General features: G+C 38.3%; 1 protein-coding gene across 2 annotated transcripts in view; it reads left to right on the top strand.

Moving 5' to 3' along the window:
- The first annotated feature begins 4,525 nt into the window (after positions 1 to 4,525).
- The window catches only part of b3glcta (beta 3-glucosyltransferase a), an 83,105-nt gene continuing 67,059 nt past the window's right edge, over positions 4,526 to 20,571 (top strand). Inside the window, exons 1-2 of one of the 2 annotated variants that reach the window (XM_076873342.1) lie at positions 4,526 to 4,829; positions 16,322 to 16,359. In XM_076873342.1, the coding sequence (XP_076729457.1) occupies positions 4,712 to 4,829; positions 16,322 to 16,359 (156 nt within the window). In that variant the 5' untranslated portion in view covers positions 4,526 to 4,711. The remainder of the gene's footprint in view (positions 4,830 to 16,321; positions 16,360 to 20,571) is intronic. The other variant, XM_004560615.4, reaches the window with a different exon arrangement.

The following is a 20,571-nucleotide window of genomic DNA, read 5'->3' on the forward strand; positions in this document are numbered from 1 at the left end:
TAATCCCAAAGAAGAAATGCATACCTGGATAGAAAAACACATAATGGGCCTCTATCAGCCACGGGCTGATGTCCTCAGACTTCCAACCTTAACATTACTGAAGCAGTGTGGGATCATCTTGACAAAGAATGGAACAAAACAACCAACATCCAAAGAAGAGCTTTGAATGTCCTTCAAGAAGCCTGGAGAACTATTCATGAAGACTACTTACTTAAAGAAAGTACAGGAGAGCTTATCTAAGAGAGTTCAGGCGGTTTTGAAGAATAAAGGTTCAATATTGACTTTCATGATCAATAGCACTGTATAAACATATACATCGTATGTCAGTGCATTTCAATAAATTACCCCATCCACAGTACTGTACATTGTCTTCTTAATAAAAGTCTGCTTTCAGATTTTTTATTCTTATCATTTAGAAATAAAGCATTGCAGTTTACATTAAATGCCCTTCTTTGTTTTTTCTGAGCACATGAAGGAGAAGGATCTATCTGATCCTTGAGTCTAAACAGGAGACACCTGCTTAAAGTATAACAAAGATGGAGACCTTTATCAGAATAAAGACAATGGCAAATTGAGGGAAAAAAACAAAACAAAACAGAAAGTATCTTTATGTTTTAGTGACTGTGGTAAAAAGATGTGTCTAATACATCCAAAACATTCCATGTGATTCACATCACATTTTCATACTTATTAAACCATTTAGTGACCCCTATAGATTGGAGTCTCATCATCCTGGAAGAGACCACTCATTGGGATGGAAATGTTTCATCACAGGATAAAGGCTAATCTCTCACAACCATTCTGTATTGATTTCCCTCTAAGGGGACAAGTGGATCCTGATTCTCTTAGTAAAATAGCTCCAAGAGCCACCAAATCACTTCACTGTAGCGGTCAGGGGTTTTAATTTGTCACCTGCCTGTATAAACCAAGTAGCGTGGATTGCAATATTTTAGAAGGAATTGCTGCATGTATTTCAGGTAAAAGTAAGGGGAATGCACCATTGTAGACAGAGTCAACTTTGTGAAAACAAAATGAAATGTGACATAAAATGAAAAATGAGGGACTGAGATAGTGTGCATAGTGTGTAGTTCATCAAGTAAATTGTCACTGTGGTATTTATTTTTTTCTTCTGGACTGCCGTAGAAACAATATCCATGGAGAACTTTAAAACCTGCAATCCATCATCCTTTTTCTTACACACGCATTCACACAGACAGACCTGAATAGTCCCCAGTCCTTCTCTTACTGGGAAAGTATGAGGGTTTGTAATATAAGGTTAACAAACAATAATTACAAGAGAAACCCAGGGGAGGTTATGCACATCTGATGGGTTTTTGATTACAGTAACTATTAAATCGTATAATAGTTTGTGTTTATAGTTAATAACATTATAATTACAGGTTAAAGCTCTGAGAAATTCACATTAGTTACACATTTAGTACACAAAGTAAAGTATAGACAGAACATGTAGTAACTTCAGTAACAGTAGACTGGGGGCAAGTTGCTTCTTATGTTAGCACTTAGAAACCAGTCAAGTCTACTTTGTCTCTGTAAAATCAAGTCACCGTCACTGTTCACAACTTGCTCTTTCATGTACTGTCACTGGAGGGAAAAAAACAAAACAAGACACTGTCCTGATTTTCTTGTTTCTAGCTGTGTTCATAGTCACAAATCTGGACAGATCTGTCAAAGTGCATCTGAATGAATGCTGCCTTCACAGGATGTTGAAAAGCGTGTTTCTCACATCCCACGTGAAAGATGAATAACAGAAAGCAGTGAATTTGAGCCACCCCAGTTGCCAAAATGTAGCATTTATGGAGTTTGGAGCACAGAGGTGATGCCACCAATTGAAATTCAAAGTCAATTGGGCCTATTCTTCTGTATAATGATAAAAAGACATTTTGATTTTCATTACTTGTCTTAGTTTTAACAGTGATTTTTCCCCAATAAGCAAATAACAATAAAACAATTAAACTACTGCTGATCTTAGATGCCTAATTTGTACATTTGTACAATGCAGCCCTCAGAAAAGCATTCCTTTTCCAAGGATGAAAAAAATGAAGAGAAAAATCTGAAAAACATATACAAGAGAAAAAAACTTAAAAAAAAACAACAACAACTAAAATGCAATATAGCTAACATGCTATAATGTTAGTTAAGCTTCTGTTTCGGATGCAAAAATGTCCCCTCAATTTTTAGATCTGTTCCCATAATGTCACATTTTACAACATATTGACATGGCTACAGAAAGCTATTGATTTGGCTATTCATACCATACCATAAGAAGCTCAATATTACCATATTCTCAATAGAACAAAGTAATATGGTTATGCAGCTGGTTACGACATAACACAGTTTCAGACCCAGCACATAAGGGCTTTAAGTTATCGTGCTAATTAGGCCCCTGCTCACATTTTGCTGGGACTTAATGACGTAACTAATCCACTGTCTCCTAATTAGAATGATAAAGGTGTAAGCTGTCCCACTCTCACAAGTTCAAATTAGTCTTTTCAGGAGAAGTGTAATCAGGCGAAAATGCACATTGACTTTGCAGGTGTTTTACTAGATATACGTTTCTTGTCATAGCAGGAAACAGTAAGACATAATAAAATGGAAACAGTAAACTAGATGCGCAACGCTATCATGACATTGAAAGAGCTAAAGAAGGGGGTTGGATCTCCTTTTGCCTTCTGAACTGCCTTTTAATTCATGGCCCAGATCCAACAAGGTGCCAAAAACATTCCTCACAAATTTTGGTCAATATTGACATGGTAGCATCCCAATTGCTGCAGATTTGTGAGCTGTGTATACATGAGCACGATCTCTGTTCCACCACACCCCACAGGTGCTCTGTTTGGATTGAGATGCGGTGACTGCAGAGGTCATTTGAATTCAGTGAACTTACCGTAGTGTTCAGAAAACTAGTATGAGATCATTTGAGTTCATGACATGGTGCATTATCCTGTTGGAAGCAGACATCATGATCCATGCTTTCATGTTGTTTGTACCAGATTTTGACCCGACCACCTGAATGCCATAGCAGAAATCAAGCCTCGTCACACCAAGTAACATTTTTTCTTTCTTCTGTTTGTCCAATTTTGGTGAGTCAGTGTGAATTTTAGCCTCAGTTTCCTCTTCTTAGCTGACATAAGTGGTGCTCAGAGTGATCTTCTTCTACTATAACCCATCTGCCTTAGGTTCAGTTGGTTGTAATGAGTGGTTATTTGAGTTATTTGGCTTCCCATCAGCTTGAAGCATTCTAGTCATTCTCCTCTGACCTCAACAAGGCCTTTTCACCCAGTTTCCCAAAGAACTGCTACTCCCTTGATTTTTCTTCTTTTGAAAAATTCTCAGTAGATCAGCAGTTAGTGAAGTACTCAGAGCAGCCTGTTTGATACCAACAAGAGTCAGAGTCACTAAAAATCCCATTCTGATGCTCATTTTGATCTTCAGCAGGTCATATATGAATATATGCCTAAATAGTCTTAACTGATATTTGAGATATAAGATATTTGCATTAGCAAATAACTGAACAAGTGCACCTAAATAAAAAACAACAACAACAACAAAACAACTAATGGCGTGTATAAAAAACAACGTGAAAAATGAAGGCTTTGCAAAATGTGAGTCAGAAACATGGAGACAGCTGCTTTATGGGGATCTATAAAAATCTACAAAGAAGTGTTGGGTGAGTGTGGAGAGTTTTTGATAAATGTCTCCCTGTGGTTTCTTTATGTGCAAAACCAACAGTCTGCAGTGCTGTATATAGCAGATCTGCACATCATTATTATCATGAATGTAAGTTGTGACCTCTTACTGACATTTTCCAGGAATATATTTCAACATAAAGCAAGGAAACCATTCGATGAAATTCAACAATAAGCTGCATCCTACTTAGGCGTCCCAGTTCCAGGATCCGGCAATTATCTAAGCTGACCTAATGGCATGGTTTATAAGAAAGCATAACTGGAACCAATTAGTTCATGTCACTAGTTGCCCGTGTGATTTCCTCTGGTAAGACATGACAAATGTTTACGTGGGGGGAGGAAGTGACATAACTGTAGAGAAAACTGAACAGTTATCTCCAGAGTAGAATTGGAACTACATAATCGATTAGTTACTCAGGTAAACATAACATTTCTAACAGGCTGGCGAACATTTCTTGGTATCAGCTTCTTAACTGTGTGGATTTGGTGCTCCGTTAATTAACAGTAAACTTTAAATATTTGGGTCATTTGGGTGGATTTTTTTTTTTTAGCATTTTGAATTCTCTAAAATTATTGCTATGCTTTAGTTGGAGCTATGGGTTAAATTTTAAGCAACTCATGGCTTATTTTTTATTTCATTTAATTAAAATTATAATTATAACCTTTGATAAACCTACATTGACCTTTTCGAACACGTTTTGATAAAAAAAAAAAAAAAAAAGACTGCTCGGTAAGATGTATTTCCAGCTCTAGAGGTAAGTCGGGAGTTTCACGGGAGCACTTGAAGGTAGCAGCAGTTAGCCTCCAGTAAGCGTTTCTGTTTTTTTCCACCATCTGGCCGGGCAGCCTGTCAGCTGAGCTCAGTGAATTCATCCCGCCAGCAGAGCGCGTCCCTGCGCCTCGTACAGAAAGTGGCGATGCCTCCTGCCGGAGCATAGATCTACTCCTCGTTTTCCGTGAAAAGGAAAAGCCCAGTTGTTTGTTTTTTAACAGTCAGAAAGCCCATGCTCTGCGAGCTTCCTCCACCACCTACACAGCTCAAATACGACTCTCCCGGGATGCTGTCGAACAGCCCACACGTCGGTCACAAAGTGGCAGGCTGTTTGCTTTTCCTCTCTTTCTGTAAGTACTCACTTTACTTTCTAATCTTCAAGTCAGGGGGCTCGGACCAGACAGCTGTGAGGGACGTAACGATCCCGGCAACAGTAAACAGTTTGTTCCGTTTTTCAAGGCGAAGCTGATTTTTGTTTGGAAACAAGGGACAGTGTTGCGCTTGATACAGTTTTGCCAACAGCGCGAAGAGGCGAGCTGCGAGTGTATTTTCTTAAGCGTGAAGTGCGGAACCATGATCCGCCTCAACTTCCTGAGGAGTTTAAAGGCGATTTGCACTCACCGGGTGCCATGTGGCTTTATGTAGACCAATGAGTTTATATTAGAGTTAACGGCAGAGGAGAGGGTTTGGAAGCTCTCTCGTGGCATTTCTGTTGAAATCAAATCCCCCCCCCTCGCGACAAGCGGGGCTGCTTTTTTCCCTGACATATCGACGTTGCACCGACAGGAGTCAAGCCCGAGGATCAATGCACCTCAGGGTACAGCTCCCAAAAGCTTTAAGTTGGGGGTTTCTTTGTCGCCCTGGATGTGCGCTTGGAATTTAAAAAACAAATGCAGAAGATTAAACAAAAGCCACAGTTAAAAGCATGACTTGTTCCTATTTTTGTCGCTGTAAGAGAGTAAAAGGAAATTATGTCCACAGACTGAAAAACAAGTGAAAGGATATCTTTGCGCTTTGACTATATATAGTTTTTAATTTGTAGCACAAATATTGGCAAAATTGTTTCATAATTCCCTCAATGAAGTTGATTTCTTAACTTGATAAATGTTTAATTGATATGTTAAATCTTTTAGTTGAATTGGTTTAACACGAATTAATGCATGCTCTAAGCATGCTCCACGTATATTTGCATTAGCATATGTGTGCATGTTCTTCTGCGTGTACATGTTCCGTGCACATACAGTCACATATTCAGTGATGTGACATGGACGTTGCAGCACACAATTTGTGGCTGCAGCTGGGAAGAGAATTGGACTGAGTGACCAATATTATATCTGCCCAGTGTACCATGGTGAAGGTCCACCTGAACGAGATGAGATAAATGCTGAGCTGCTTGCCTCACTGGGACTGAAAATTGTCATGGTGACAAAAGCTAAATAGCTAAATACACAAGGATCTGCCAATGTGTTGCATTACCACAGGTCATTCTCAGTACTACTGATTCATTATTAATTGGATTCGACCTAGGATAATTAAGATTTTAACCTACAGTTAGCCGCTGCTTTACGTTCCTTTCTTTGCTTTGCTTTGCTTATTCCAAACATGAATATGTTCATGACTTTTTATTTTGTAGAATTTCACTAGAAAAAGGAGAAACATATATCACATATAATTTCTGATCAGCTTCCTTCCTTGGATGCTTATTTCTGGCAAAAATAAATAAGTAAATAAATCAAGCCTTGTCTCAGTTCAATTAATTCCTAATAACTGGAAAAGAAGGAAGTGCTGCTTTGAAGCCTACCTGCGGATGTTGCACATTAAACAAAACCGTAGCATTTTGAAAAAGTCCTCAAGTCAATGCATGTGTGATGTAAAATATGCACTACTTTCTGGGCAGTATGAGCAGCCATGGTGTCTGCTGCAATTGACCCTGTGCCCGGGTGAAAGCTCTGTTTGTGTATTTGGCCCTGAGTCAAGCACATTTAGCTGGGCATCACACTCAGACAAGGCTGCTTGTCTGCTCCCCCTGTATGTAATATTCATGGACCTAACATTGAAGTACAGCCGAGGTCTGGAGAACAGCCAGTTTGGTGACATTAGGGTGCCACCTCTGCTGTTTTTCAATGATGTTGTCCATGGAGCCTCAACCAACTGTCATTTCTGATGTGCACTCAAGTGGTTTGACATTGAGTGTGATGCAGTCGGGACCAGCAGTTTGAGACCACAGCGCATTTTCTGGGTCCACATGGGGCGCATTTCAATTGTGGTACATGCAGTATTTCCATAGAGTGTGCAATTGCTTGTTGACTTAGAGATAGTGCAGTGATGTACAATACATGGGGTTGTAGAGCTATATAAAAATGTGGATTCAGCTTTTCTTATGCTGTTGGTGAACAGCAACATTTATCACTTGTGGCTGGAGAAGCCGGTAAAACTGTGCTGTTAATTTAGAGCAATTAAATTTAAAACACTAGTTATTTATTTACTGTAAAATTTGTCTAAACACGAGCAGTTGGTTTGTTGGTTGCTGACATTTTCATTGCAATCCAGAAAACAGCTTCTTAAAGGTTTTTGTTTTTTTATTTGTTTGTTTTTTTTCATCATGTGTCTAAGTGACAGATTGCCAATTTATCTTCAAAATTTTTTCCCCATTCCTCTACCTTAGGATGACTCAGTTCAGAGACAGTAAAAAGGACTGTGAGATTGAAGTGGGCGATGATGGGGAGAAAGGAGAGCTGAGCCAGCTCTTAAACAATAGTCTTTGTTCTGACCTTCAGCTGTGGTCACTTTTGGGTTTTTAGAAGTGACTGAAGGCATACAGCTCACATGGTGAGGAGGATTAGGATTCATGATTACTCTCTCGCAGGTCTTGGAACAGATCTTATCCCATAGGGGGAGCGAAAAGATATGACTATATCGACAATGAACGACGAGATTTTGGCTAAGTGACAAATTGGTGCTTAGAAGTCCTTTAGCTGTTTAGGTTGTTGATTTAAAAACATCAATTTAGCTTAATAAAAAGGCACAGGGCCAGTTTAAGGAACAGGTTGCACCAGCATAAATTAGTTTTGGCATCTTTGTGACAGAAAGGCGTGGACACCGTTATTTCTGCTGCTGCATATGTATTTGTGGGAGTTTCCCTATTAGAGTGCAAAACTTGGATTCAGTGAGTTAGAAAATCTACTAAGGCTTGCAGCCAGCAATTAACTACCAGCTGCTGAAAGCAAAGAATAAAAGCATGTGATATTTTTTTGTAGTGATAGTCATCACTTGAAGCATTAATTCTAGTAGGAATGGCAGTGAGAGATGTTATGAGAATAAAGGCGTGAGTGAAACACCTGGAGCAGAAAGCCAAAGTTTTGCCTCTGTCGTGTAACTCTTCAGTGAGTCTCCATCCTCAGTGCTTGGATCTGATGTATTTCTGGTCCTTAATATTGATATTACTTGTATATTAGTGTTGGAGAGAGGGGGGATAATAGTTTACAAATGCTAGCATAGGTGCTATGGATGTAATGCAAGCACCAGAATTAGTTGTTGGGGTGCTTCATGTTCCAATATCAGTCCACAAGAAAAACTGCAGAGCAAACTGTGTGTTTCTTTACTCACAAGTACACACACTCGGCCATGCAACTCACAAATCGCATTCATGTTTTGTTTTTCCCATTATTTTAGTATTATTTATCTTTACTCCTCTCTAATATGAAATGTCTGTAGAAATATAGCTATTAATGTTTCTTTGCTGCCCACAGCAAATCAAATTAATTCCTTTGACTTTAATAAATAACTGCAGCCTCTTGTGGCAGGCAGATAAAACAACATGCATACATTTCAGCACATGGCATAGCAACCTTATTAACTCGCAGATCAGTCAGGATCTGAACTTAAAAAATGTTTTGTTCTTTCTCTTCTGTGTATCCTGCTGATCACCTGTTATACACGGATTTAAGATTTATACTTCAGATGTGTTTGTTACTCTACCTGAGCTGTGAGATTTAAGCAGACGACCACTGCTCAAAACCTTAAAGACCCAACACAGTCTCCATCAATTTTCTGACAGAAGACTTCACCCTTATATAGAAACATATCGATTAGCATGCTGTTGAAACTCAACTGTAAAATGTGTGTTTATGCTGTCTTACTATACCACTGTTTTTGTTGTTTCATTAGGGTTTGACCACCTGATGTGCTCTCATTTTGGCAGACTGTGTACCTGTACATTTGCATATTGTTGCAAGATAACCTGGACACTTTGCGCTCCCATTGGCAACATGTTTTGTGATGTTGCGCTCATATGGTAGTGACATGTCAGTCAAAAAGTAGCTATGCCTAAAAATATACCCTGCTTTGTCATTTAATGTGGGACCATAATTTTAAATATGAGCATTACATTTTAATAAAATAGACCTAAAACTATTGAAATTATTGGTTAGTTTGGAATGTGTATACTGATGTTATAGATCTGATAGGGTCATTTTCTTATAAAATCGTGTTGGAAGGCTACACACATCTTTATGTGCAGTATATGGTGCCATCATTGCAAAATGTGCTCCTGGAAACACCTAGTTTCATTAGAAAAAAACCCACAACAAAGGCAGTTTCCTGTATTTTTCCTGTCACTCTAAATGTCTGCAGCCTGATATTGACACAGTCGCTGGACTTGACAGATCTGTAGCTCAGAACAAAATGAAGGTCAAGTTAAAGAATGGATGTGGTCCAACTTATGTTTGCTGAGTATGGCATTGTCCTTGTCCATTACTTTTTAATATATTTGCGGAATACAGCATCTTAATCTGCTATATGAGCCGTCTGCAGCTGTCTGGTTGTTGTTTTCACCTTGTGAGTTTGTGTGTGTATGTGTGCATGTGTTTGTGTGTCATTCTGGCAAAATCTAATCTTGGAGACACCCACTATAGCATTGGTGGTTTTAGTACATTGGCATCTTTATATATCTGAGACAGTCTGTGAACGAGACATGAAGCTGTATAAACAAATAATAATTTCATGATTACAAGTAGGGCTGAACGATATATCGCATTTGTGATAATATCGCGACATGATCAAGTGCAATTTTCTAACCGCAAAGGCTGCGATTATACTGCGATTATAAAGCTGTCCAAATTACTACCATATCCCAGAATTCATAGCGCGGCCCAGCCAAACTCCAGTTTCCAGCAATGGCGGCCGCTACTAAGTTTTAAAATTACTCATACTAATCTTTCTGGGTCACAAAATAAACTTTTAACATATTTTCAGGCGAGAAAGTAGTTGTGTAAACATCAAATATCTGCTCGGTTTATCAAGATATCCCATATTTGCAAAAGTGCTTCGACGTTTTCAGAGGCGTCTGCTACCCACCAGCTCGACAGCTAGCCGGGAGCTCGAGGATTACTGATGCGGCCGAGAATGGCACAACTCCCGGCACATCATTTTCAGATCACCGCGGAGTTTCGCTGCTCGGGTTAAACGTAATATATAAGTCACTTAGACAACCTAAAAATGTTATTGTTGGGCTTTTTTCAGTGTTTTGTTTGTTCGTGAGTAAATCGGTTTGGCTGAGATTAAAGTTATTAGATTAGATAAAATAAAACTTTATTAATCCCCCGGGTGGGTTCCTCCTTGGTTTTCACACAGCTGACTAAACGTCAAACAGAAAACTTATTAAACAGAAGTATGAGACAGTCGAGAATTTACACCAGTGTCTGGTTATATTTTAGATAGCAAGAAGCAGACGGCCGAGTTTATTAAACTCCACCGAGACAGCGGTGACGCTAATCAGAACTAGCCTTCTGATTAGCTAATCAGAAGGCTAGACCGTCCAATTTCACGCCTTTAAACTTTAAAGGCGTGTTTGTGTGTGTGTGTTTATACAATTGCTATTATGTTTGCACTTTATGTGTAATGTTACTGACTGCAGAGATCAGTAAGATGTGTGTATTTTTTATTTATTAGTTTTATTTATTTAATATTATTTTTTAATTGAATGACTGTCTAGTAGTTCACAGATGTCGAAAAACTGAGTGTGGTAAAGCCACTGATTTTTTTTATGTATATTTCTGCAATCTGCACATTGTACTGACTTTCATTTTAATGTTTACACCAGGGTTCCTTGTCAGCACTTTATGCTCAGATGTTTGTAAGCTAAAAATAAACTATTGTGTATGTTCAAATATACTGTTGTGATTGAAGAAGTTAAATAAAAATGTCAGTCATCAATTCATGCATCACCTCATGTCATCATAACAGAGGTCTGTCTTCCAGGAAAGAACAGTTTAAAATTAATGTAATATAGTATTGGCCATACTATATGATGTATTGCTTGTCTTTGTTTAATAATACAGAAGACAAAGACCTTAAAAAATAATCGCATATCGCATCGCAATCGCAATATTGGGGCAAAAAATCGCAATTAGATTATTTTCCATAATCGTTCAGCCCTAATTAAAAGCTGCTACAAAAGTATGATAACGTTTATTTAATGTAATCAGCATTTATATATTTAAAAATCCAACCAACCAAACAATAAAACATTTGCACTGAGAGTGAGCGCCATAGCTCTAACTCGATTACGTGTGGCTAGTATGGATCTTGGATGGCTGCTGGTGGTGCTCGAGCTGGGAGAGAAAGTTTAAATTTAATATGACACAATCCCAGATGAAGCTTCTGCATCTTGCATGCCGAACAGTTTGCAGAGCAGTTGTCAAAAAATATAAACCAAATGAATTATTACAACTGTGTGTGAAACTGTGTGCCATCTGTGCCAGCCCTTTGAGGAGATTTACTTATAATAGCTTTTATTGTTCTTGTTGCTGCTAAGTTCTATAATTTTTCAATGAGAAATGCTGGCATCCTGAAATCATCTTACCTCACGTATAAGTTATGGTAAGTTTTCTTCAGCCTGGGGTTATTATTGATCATTACTGATGAAAATTCATCATAACCGCCCTTGATGTGCTGCCCCAGTGGTTGCTGACTGTCACTAGGTGAAAGAGGTTGCTGCATCAAAAACCTCCTTGTGATTGCCTTGGTCACTAGCAGATCGACTTGTGTCCAAATTCCACCAGTGACAGAAATATCTGCAAAAAAGGTTTTTGATGCACCAACATATAACTTTTTGTGACTGATTTCACCCACTGTAGCAACTGCCAGCAACCATTTGTCCCCATTCCCATCGAGGGTGGAAACAACAAGCTTGTTTCCCCATTAGAGGCAAAAACTAACAGGTGGTGATATGCGACTCAAATTTAAACGAATGACTCAACCAAGCATCGCTAGCTGCTCTTGTTAGCTGCAATTTATGTGACAGGAAGAGAAGATGGTGGAAGGAAATTACTGATGCTGTTCCATATAGTTTGGCCAGGTATATGATACCAGTTCAAACAGTTGAAAAGCAATGAATCAAGCAAGATGAAGTTTCTTTAGTTATTGTTAAACTAGTGCTAAGAAGTTATTTTAAATTTTTATTTTAGACTTTTATTTTAAATTCCAAGGGAAACACTACTTTTGTGCTTACACTTGACTCATGATGAGTCACCTCTATTGTACTGTAATGCTGCTGCTGCTGGGACCTTGTTTCAATGGATTCACACTTCAAATTAGGTAGTCTGTCATCAGTGACAGTAACTCATTGGAAAAGAAGGGTAGAGAATGCACTTCATTTACTTGCACTCATAAATGCTGCTGCCTGCAAGGTGCAGGCATTGATAAAATGTTGTGCAGAGTTTTTTTTTGGTTTTTTTGTGTGAAATATCATTATCACAAAATTTCTTGAAGTTTCGTGATATAATTTTGAGGCATTATTGACCACCCCTAGACACAATCAACGCCAAAGTCTGCCCGCACAAGTAGGAAACCAGAAGGGATCAGATTTTTAATGTAGAGGGAAAAGAAAAAGTAGAAAGGGATCCTAACATTTGTCATATTTATAATTTGTTCTTTTAATTTGCTGTGAAGTAACCCTGACTCCAACCCATCTATTAGATATGAATGGCAAAACTGATCTTACCAACAGAGGTTCATCAGGGGATGTTGGTAGTGGACTTAAACGGTATGATGGGATTTGGATGTAGATTGCAGTCACACAGGCGTTAGCAGAAGGATAGCAGAAACTATGAAAAGGAGGGTTTATAAAATTGTACAGAAACCTGATATGATGTGTGATTTGGAGATGTTTCAGTGACAAAAAGACAGTAGGTGGAGCCGTAGGTGGCAGAGTTGAAATGAATTGCAGAATAGAAACGAGAAGGGCAGCTCAGGTTAAGTGATTTGGACACAAAGTTAGACAGCCATGGTTGATGTTTGGACATGTACTGTTGAACATGGAGCTGCCAGGCAGGAGTAAAAGACAAAGACCACAGAGGGGGTTAATGGATGTAGTGAAGGAGGACATGCAGAGTGTTGGACTGATAGATGAAGATGCAAGTGATGGGGTCAGATGATCTACTGTTGCGACTGCTAAAGGGAGGAGCTGAAAGAAGAAGAAGATAAAAAAAGCTGTGGCCTGGTTCATGTCGTGATGACATTTTCAAAACATTTAACATTAATAAAGCAGGATGAAAATTAACTTTGTCTTCAACTTGAAGATACTTAATGATCGAAATAGGCCAACATTAGAAAACAAAGCAGTATGTTTTTCCCCACCTGTGTTATTCAAGACAAATACTCGTGCATTTTTTCTCATGTTTCATTTTCCTAAATGTTTGTTCTTTTCACCAGCCACTTTACAACATCTTGTGCCAGGTAGTGTTGTTGTGTAAAGAGGAGGGCTATGGATGGCCTTTCAGAAGAGGTTGGTAAGAGCTGAATCCATGTTTAATGGCTCTCAGCTTGGCAGTGTTTGCACGCTGGTCTCAAAAGTGGTTTCTGGATGGCAGCCCTGCCACATACATCAGCACTGTGAAGCTAACAGGATTTTAGATTTTATTGTTTTTGCCAAATTAAATAACTTTGTTTTTTGAACCACTGCAGCTGCAGTTCAGAGCTTTCTCTATTCAGTCTATTTGGAAGCCCTTAGTTGTCTCATGTTGCTTTGAATACCCCACATGGACATGGTGATTATCAGAGCTCTTTTAAAGCAGACACTGATTGCTAATTTGCATTCAAGTTAATATAATACACCTGAATAACTGCCTTTGTTAATACGATTTAGTTACTTCAAAGCACTTTTCATGTGGTGTCTCTATTTTTCCCAGCTCTCTCAGCGCCCATTAAATGCTGGAAGTAATTAAAGTCAGACACTGACCAATTGTCAAACAAGCAAGCCATTGTTTAATTACTATGAATCCATTTTTCATTAGCAGGAAATGGCTCTCAGTAGAACCCTTCAACCTGTTTGAATTTAATAAAGTATCTAGCTGCTCTGCATACATTCTTTGTCAGTCTTGAATTTGGATTCGCCTAAGATGAAACCCGAGTGCAGCGTTTCCTTGATAATTGCACTGGACATGTTCTGTCATTATGACAACAGCGTATATTCTGCACAGGCTTGTTTAAAAGCTAAACCATTCAGCGCCGTCATTGTGTAAAGGAATTTGGAGACTTTCTGAAATCAAAGCCACTTCATCTCAGTGTGGCTCAATTGAAAACACGGTTGGAAACAACAGACTTGATTATGCAGGCTGAGGAAGCACTGAGATGGAGGTGCTCCAGTCACCGCTCCTGATGTTATGTATGGAGTTATTCCCCCTCTTCCTTTCTGTGCATCTCTGCCTCTCCAGGGTGAGCCATGAAAAGATGGGAATTTTGAGCAGAGGTAGCAGAATGTATTGTTAACTTGTATGTATTCCTGTAGGAAGCCCAGTTTCATACCAAATGTTGCATTTTTAATAACAACAGAAACCAGAATACAATATCATGATGTCGTGTGTAGTGTCTACATACCTAAAGCTTTGCTGGCTCTCGCTTTATGTTTGTGAACTTCACATAGCTTTTAGGATATACAGATATCAGATAATGATGTGAGGGGAGGGGGGTGGGGGTGTACAAAATTGAGTTTTGCTGGCTTCTTGTGTATAATGAAGAAAAAAGGAGGCAGTTTAATCCAGATTGTGATTCCCATTATGCAAGATTTATTTTGAGCTTCTCATTTTATAAATACGATCAGGCTCCCCCTCTTCTTTCTTTTACCTTTTTCTTTGGTCACCCTGTGTCTGTTAGATGCAGACTCTTTTTGTGGGAAATGTTTGAAGAGAGAGTTACCTGTAAAATATAACAGTCTAAAAAAATCAAAGATTTGTCAGTAGTGCTGGTCAATACATTGCATTCTTTATATTCATTGAAATATGAGCATGGACCACATCACAAAGGCTGCCTGAAACACACTGGAAATCCATTTTATTTGCAGACACCATGATTTTACACTCCAAAGGGAAATATTTGACCTTGTTCAGCAATGTTTGAAATAACTGCTTTTCTTTATTCAGTGGGAAGTTGCTATCCACGATTTTTTTTTCCTATACTGAACAATGTTGTTGCACATGCGTTTATCTATTTGCTTTTTTTTTTTATGTCAATTTATACCCATTTTATCTGAAGTATTTAATCAGGAAATGAAACCATTATTAAGTAATTTCTTTCACATTAGCCTTAAAGTTGAGCATGATGGTTCATTCTGCACTATTATATAATGGTACTAATGTTATTTCTAATTAACAAAGTCACTGCTGAGTCATTGTGGAATTTCTTTTAAGACACTATGTGCTGTGTTTTGTTTCTCTGTTAATTATTTGAATGTCATTCATGTTTGGTTGATTTAACAGCTCATCAGCATCATCTTTTCTGTCTTCTCTCCATTTGTCTCATTTTGTCCTTGTCACACAAGCACTTTAAATTAACTGTGAACTGCTGTAAACAGTAGCAGGAAACAGAATTTATTTATGTTTTTAAATGCAAGAAAACCTAACTAGTAAAAATCAGACCTTCTCTTCCATTCTTAGGAAAAATAAAATCCCTTCATTTCCTTTAGATAGTTTTAAAAGTGTCAGCATCCACTGTTATTTTCAGTGTTTTCATTATAAGAATAATAGCAGTCACTCGTTTTGATCTGGCAGCTTCATTCCAGGCTTTGCAGACAGAAGTATTTAAATTGACTTTTTGTGCTTGTTAAATAATTTAAGTTAAGGGTTTCCTTACTATGGCTGGAATCAATATCTGACCAAATTATTGCAGAGTGGTTCACAGAGATTGTATCAATCTTCTGAAATACAGATAGTTATATCTTTTCTGTAGAGCCTATATTTTGGATATTACATAGTGGTTCGGTTGAAGCTCGAAAACATATCTGCTGCTTTTAGGTTTTAATCTGAACTCTCTGTTGACCTTTTTAATGGCCACAGTGCAGTGAGTCAGCAGAGGAAATTTAACAATTTTTTATGTTAGATCATCTAATTAAAGTCAGATTTAAAGCTGAGTGATGTGGGAGTGAAGGCAGTGTAATTTAATATAAATTGCTTTATTAATTCATTCTCAGCAACGCTGCCGTTTTTGATGTATTGATTTGAAATCCTGAGAACCTTTCTGAGAAGATTTTCTTGTCTCTGAATCGATGGCAATGTAATTGGATAGAAGCTCTCAAGGCTCTAATTATAATCTCGAATGGTGAAATGGTGCCGTACGCTTTTAGACATCCAGCAGCAACTCCGAATGGAAGAAAACCCTCAAATACCTTTTAAATATGTTGTTTGTCCACAAATAATAATAAACAAGTTGTTTTCTTTTAGTGTTGCATTTGTATGACAACTTTTAGATGGTGAAGACTGAAGCACAAAGGAGACTGTTTCAGTTTTGAATATTTTATTTCTTTTTGCTGGATGATTTGGAATAACATAATCTTTTTCCATTGTTTCAGTTCACCTTGCTGCTGGCAGCTCAGGAAAAGACACACAGGTAAGAAAAACAGTTGACCCCCATTATTCTTTGTTTCCTATGTGAAAATGAAACTTGATATGATACCTGAAACCTTACACTGTCAGTACACTGAGGTATTGTAAGTAGTTAATCATTTGTTTCTTGCTTTTCAGTTGGTCGGGAAGCCTCCACTTCCTGACCAGCTCAAATTAGCCATGTTTTTGTAATTGAACCCATATTGGCCTCTAGATCAGAAGTTTGATTTGCTCAGCACAAAGTCGATTTTCTGCAAGTTCAGTGTGGTTTTCTTGCTCTTGCACTTTCTGTAGTCTGCAGTTGCTGTGTGATAAATAATTAACATTTTCAGTTGCTCTACTTCTTATTGGTGTGAGAAGATGTTGACAGTAAGCCTCCTGGCAGAGGTGCTTAGCATCACAAAAACGGCAAATTACTGTCTTACTTTTTTACTGATGTCAACTAATTCTTTTCCTGCTGAGGAAGTTTTGCTCTTTTAGTTTGACACTTTTTCAGTTTTGTTCCCCCATGTTCTTATAAATGATGGAGAAATTGTTTTTAACTAAACCTCCAGTGTGATCCAACTGAATATAAATACCCTAAAACAGTTGGTTCTTTGTTGGATTGTATTCGTGAGAACTGCAGAAGCTATTGGCATCCAATTTAAACAAAAAAAGAAGGCAGTTTTCCTAATAAAATTATCAAATTATTAAGGTATCTATTAGAAAAGATACTCATTCAAATCATGATCCCCTTTTTTAACTAGGGAACCATTTGGCACTGCTGCCCATCAAAGTGATAAAGTAAAACGATTTATATAATAATCACCCAGGAGAAGAAACCCATTGGGGGCACTGAAAAGAGCTGAGTTTTTACAACAAAGAAAAGATAATCAGGAATAAAATTGCTAATGTGCTGAAAAAAAGACGTGATTGTGAATCATGCCACAATGATAAAAGCAGAGAAACCAGTTTATGGAGTTCCTTTATGTCTAAACTGCCGCAATGAATCTATTCATACACTTAAATGTCTGCAAAAAGCACGGGGAAACAGCTCAACATTTATTTCTGTCTTTTCCTATATTTACCCTTGCATGAGGTTGCTAATGGTTTTGAAAGCTCATGATCTCTTTATACTCCCAGCATACTATGAATTTCCTAATGCACTCACTGCCCACTGCATAGGCTGTGGCTAAAGGGGCAGGGTAGGTCACCCACTGCTCAGACGTTTAGTGGTTCAATAACCTCTACTCCAGGCTGCACGTCCAAGTGTCCTTGGACCATGTTTACAGTGAAAAGTGATGCACTGACGTGTGGGTGCATAAGTGAATGTTGATTATAATGGAAAGCACTTTGAGTGTGTAATGAATAGGAAAACACTACATAAAATCCATTTACCATTTAGAAAATTTTAGCAGGTTTCTCAGACATAAAGACACTTTGCCTTCTGTATGTACATTTGTTGTATTTAGCGTGTGTGTGTGTGTGTGTGTGTGTGTGTGTGTGTGTGTGTGTGTGTGTGTGTGTGTGTGTTGTGTAACTCGGGTCAAATGTGAAACAGGTTATTTATTTCCTTTTTAGATCTTCCGAGCTGAGAAACAACATTAACAAATTAGAACGGAATACAAATTTTTAGGTCATGGAAGTGCTCCAGTTTAGTTATGAAAAGTCATAAAATATAGATCAGGGCTGTGGCAGGAGGCTTGAAGGTCACTCACACATAAAATATTTTGCAACATATCCTTAGAAATGATCAAAGAGTAAGAAAACAATGTTAATGTTTGGAATTTTATACCGTTTATGAATAAAGCATTTTAAATGCTTGTCCCACTGATAGTTATTGACATTTTACAAAAGTGCTTGTACAGCCTTTTTTGTGGCAGGGGTAATAAGAAACAACAATTTTTTTCCTGCTTTACATCAAAAATGAGTTGTTTTTGCAGTTTAGATTTTGCTTCCTGATTCTCTTGTTCATATTTATTTATTTTTGGTTGATGTTTTTGTAATCACTTGTTATTGTGCAATAAGTGGTTCCGATCATTAACAGGGCCTCATCAGTGCAAAAACAGGAAGTGCTTAAAGAATCCACTAAAAATAAGCAAATACTAATTAGTATATCCAATAGAAATTTCAGAAGCAATATATGTGTAAATGCCATTGTATAGATCAGGGGTCGGCAACCCTAGGCACGCGTGCCAACTGTGGCACGCGAAGGGTTAACTGATGGCACGACCATAGCTGGACTAGCCATCGGGCATACTGGGCATTTGCTCGGTGGCCCGGTGACTTTTTTTTCTTTGTAGCGGTATAAACAATGAAAGGTGGTGGATTGGCCAGATGCTGGTCGGTGTGTAAAAATAACTCAGTTGTTTGGTGGTGGCTATGGCGGTGCTTCCTCAGATTCAGTAAAATTAGCAAGTGGTGGAGGCCAGCAGGTGGATGAGAGAAAGGGGAGGCAGGAGGAGCAGAGACCTGAGACAGCCGCCGGTCGGAGTGTCAGGTGAACTGAACTTCAGGTAAGAAGTTATGACCTGCTGTCTATCTGGGTCAGATATAAACCAAGTTTAGGCGGAGTTTATTTTCGTTGTGCTGACTTTTTACAGTCAGCTACAATAACTTGTACTGCTCGTACCGTCATGCTAGCATGACAGAGTTTCTATACAGCTGGGTAGGTGCTTTGATGTTACTGATGTTGAACTTTATTTAATTCATAAGGTTAGTTAGTAGAGTTGCCAACCGTCCCGTAAAAAGATGGAATCGTCCTGCATTGAGAGAAAATATTACGTGTTTCGTGTTGAGGTGAAAAGGAACATTTTGTCCCGTACTTCAGCTAGAATGGAAAAAGACACAAAGCTGGAGTTATTCTGTCATTACACTGCACAACTGCCTCTTCTTCTCTCATTCCCTCCCCCTCCCTCTCCTGTTTCTTCTTTAATCATGAAACTGATCAATGATCAGCTGATCGGCTTTTCTCTCTTGTTTGTTTATCGCCCACTTTGCGCCAGAAAGAGGAAACCGGCGGATGTCGCGCTAAGCAACAGCAGCACGTTTAAGCTTGATCAGCTGTTGTTAGAATTTATTTAATATTAATTTCTAGTATCAGCTGATGTTTGCTGGAGCCACAGCTGTAAAAGCTGCTGGTCATGATGTCGGTTTGTATATCTGGTGAGAGGGAAACATGAAGATGAAACCAGGAGATGTCCTTACTGAATCATCAGAGCTGGACAGGTGATGGAGAAACAGGTTTACCTTTAAGGTGACATGAATGAGTTGAAGGGAAGTTATGAACTGTTTCTGAGAGACAAATAACACCAGGATCCTTTTTTTTTTTATGTAGCTGACAGCTGGTAACTATGCAGGGGCGGGTCTAGCAAAGTTTTGCCAGGGGGCCAGGTAGGGCATTAACAGGGAGAAGGGGACACAAAGAAATACTTTCTAATTCTCATTTAAAATGTCTAGCTGTTATTAAATAATTATCTGAAGCTTACAACCATAGTTTTTATCTGATGTAAAATGTATAGAAATCATACATATAACATCCACAGCTGTGCGTGTTCATGGAGCTTGCATTTTCACCTGCTGGACATCACTACCTGACAAGTTTAACTGTCTTCAGAACATTGCATAGGCCTTATTGACAGTATTTAGCTCTACATATCTGTGTGAGCAGATTTTCATGAGTGTCCTCAGGTAGCCGTCTGAATGCTGGACACTTGGAGACCTGTGTCTCTGAGTGGGAGACCAGAGATCAGAGTGTATTAACAGACATGCCATATTGGCCCAGTTAATTTTTCTTATCATTGTTGTGAGGAGACCATAAATAGCATTTGCATTTTCTGTTGTACAGTTCATTTGCTGTTATGGAGTTCTTGTTATGGATAAAATGTGTCTTTTTTTGGTTTCAAAATAGCTGATAACTATTCGCTGATAGCTGGCAACATCTGCGAACAAATATAATTCTATAAAGTGGTTCTATATAGTGTGTAACTGTTCATATAGAGCGTTATTAAATTTATTGCTAATGCAATCATATGGCACACTGACTTCTGAAGAAATTTTAAATGGCACTCGTCATCAGAAAGGTTTCATACCCCTGGTATGGATATTTAGTAGAGTAAGCCTTTTAACTAAATTACTTCTTCAGAGTGTATTTCACATGATTTTCAGACCAAATGGTCAGCTCAGAAGATCTGCTGCTGCATGAAAGAGGATTCCCCAACTGACTTCAAACAGCTGT

This window comes from Maylandia zebra, linkage group LG14 (genome assembly GCF_041146795.1).
Source record: "Maylandia zebra isolate NMK-2024a linkage group LG14, Mzebra_GT3a, whole genome shotgun sequence".
NCBI classification, from domain to species: domain Eukaryota; kingdom Metazoa; phylum Chordata; class Actinopteri; order Cichliformes; family Cichlidae; genus Maylandia; species Maylandia zebra.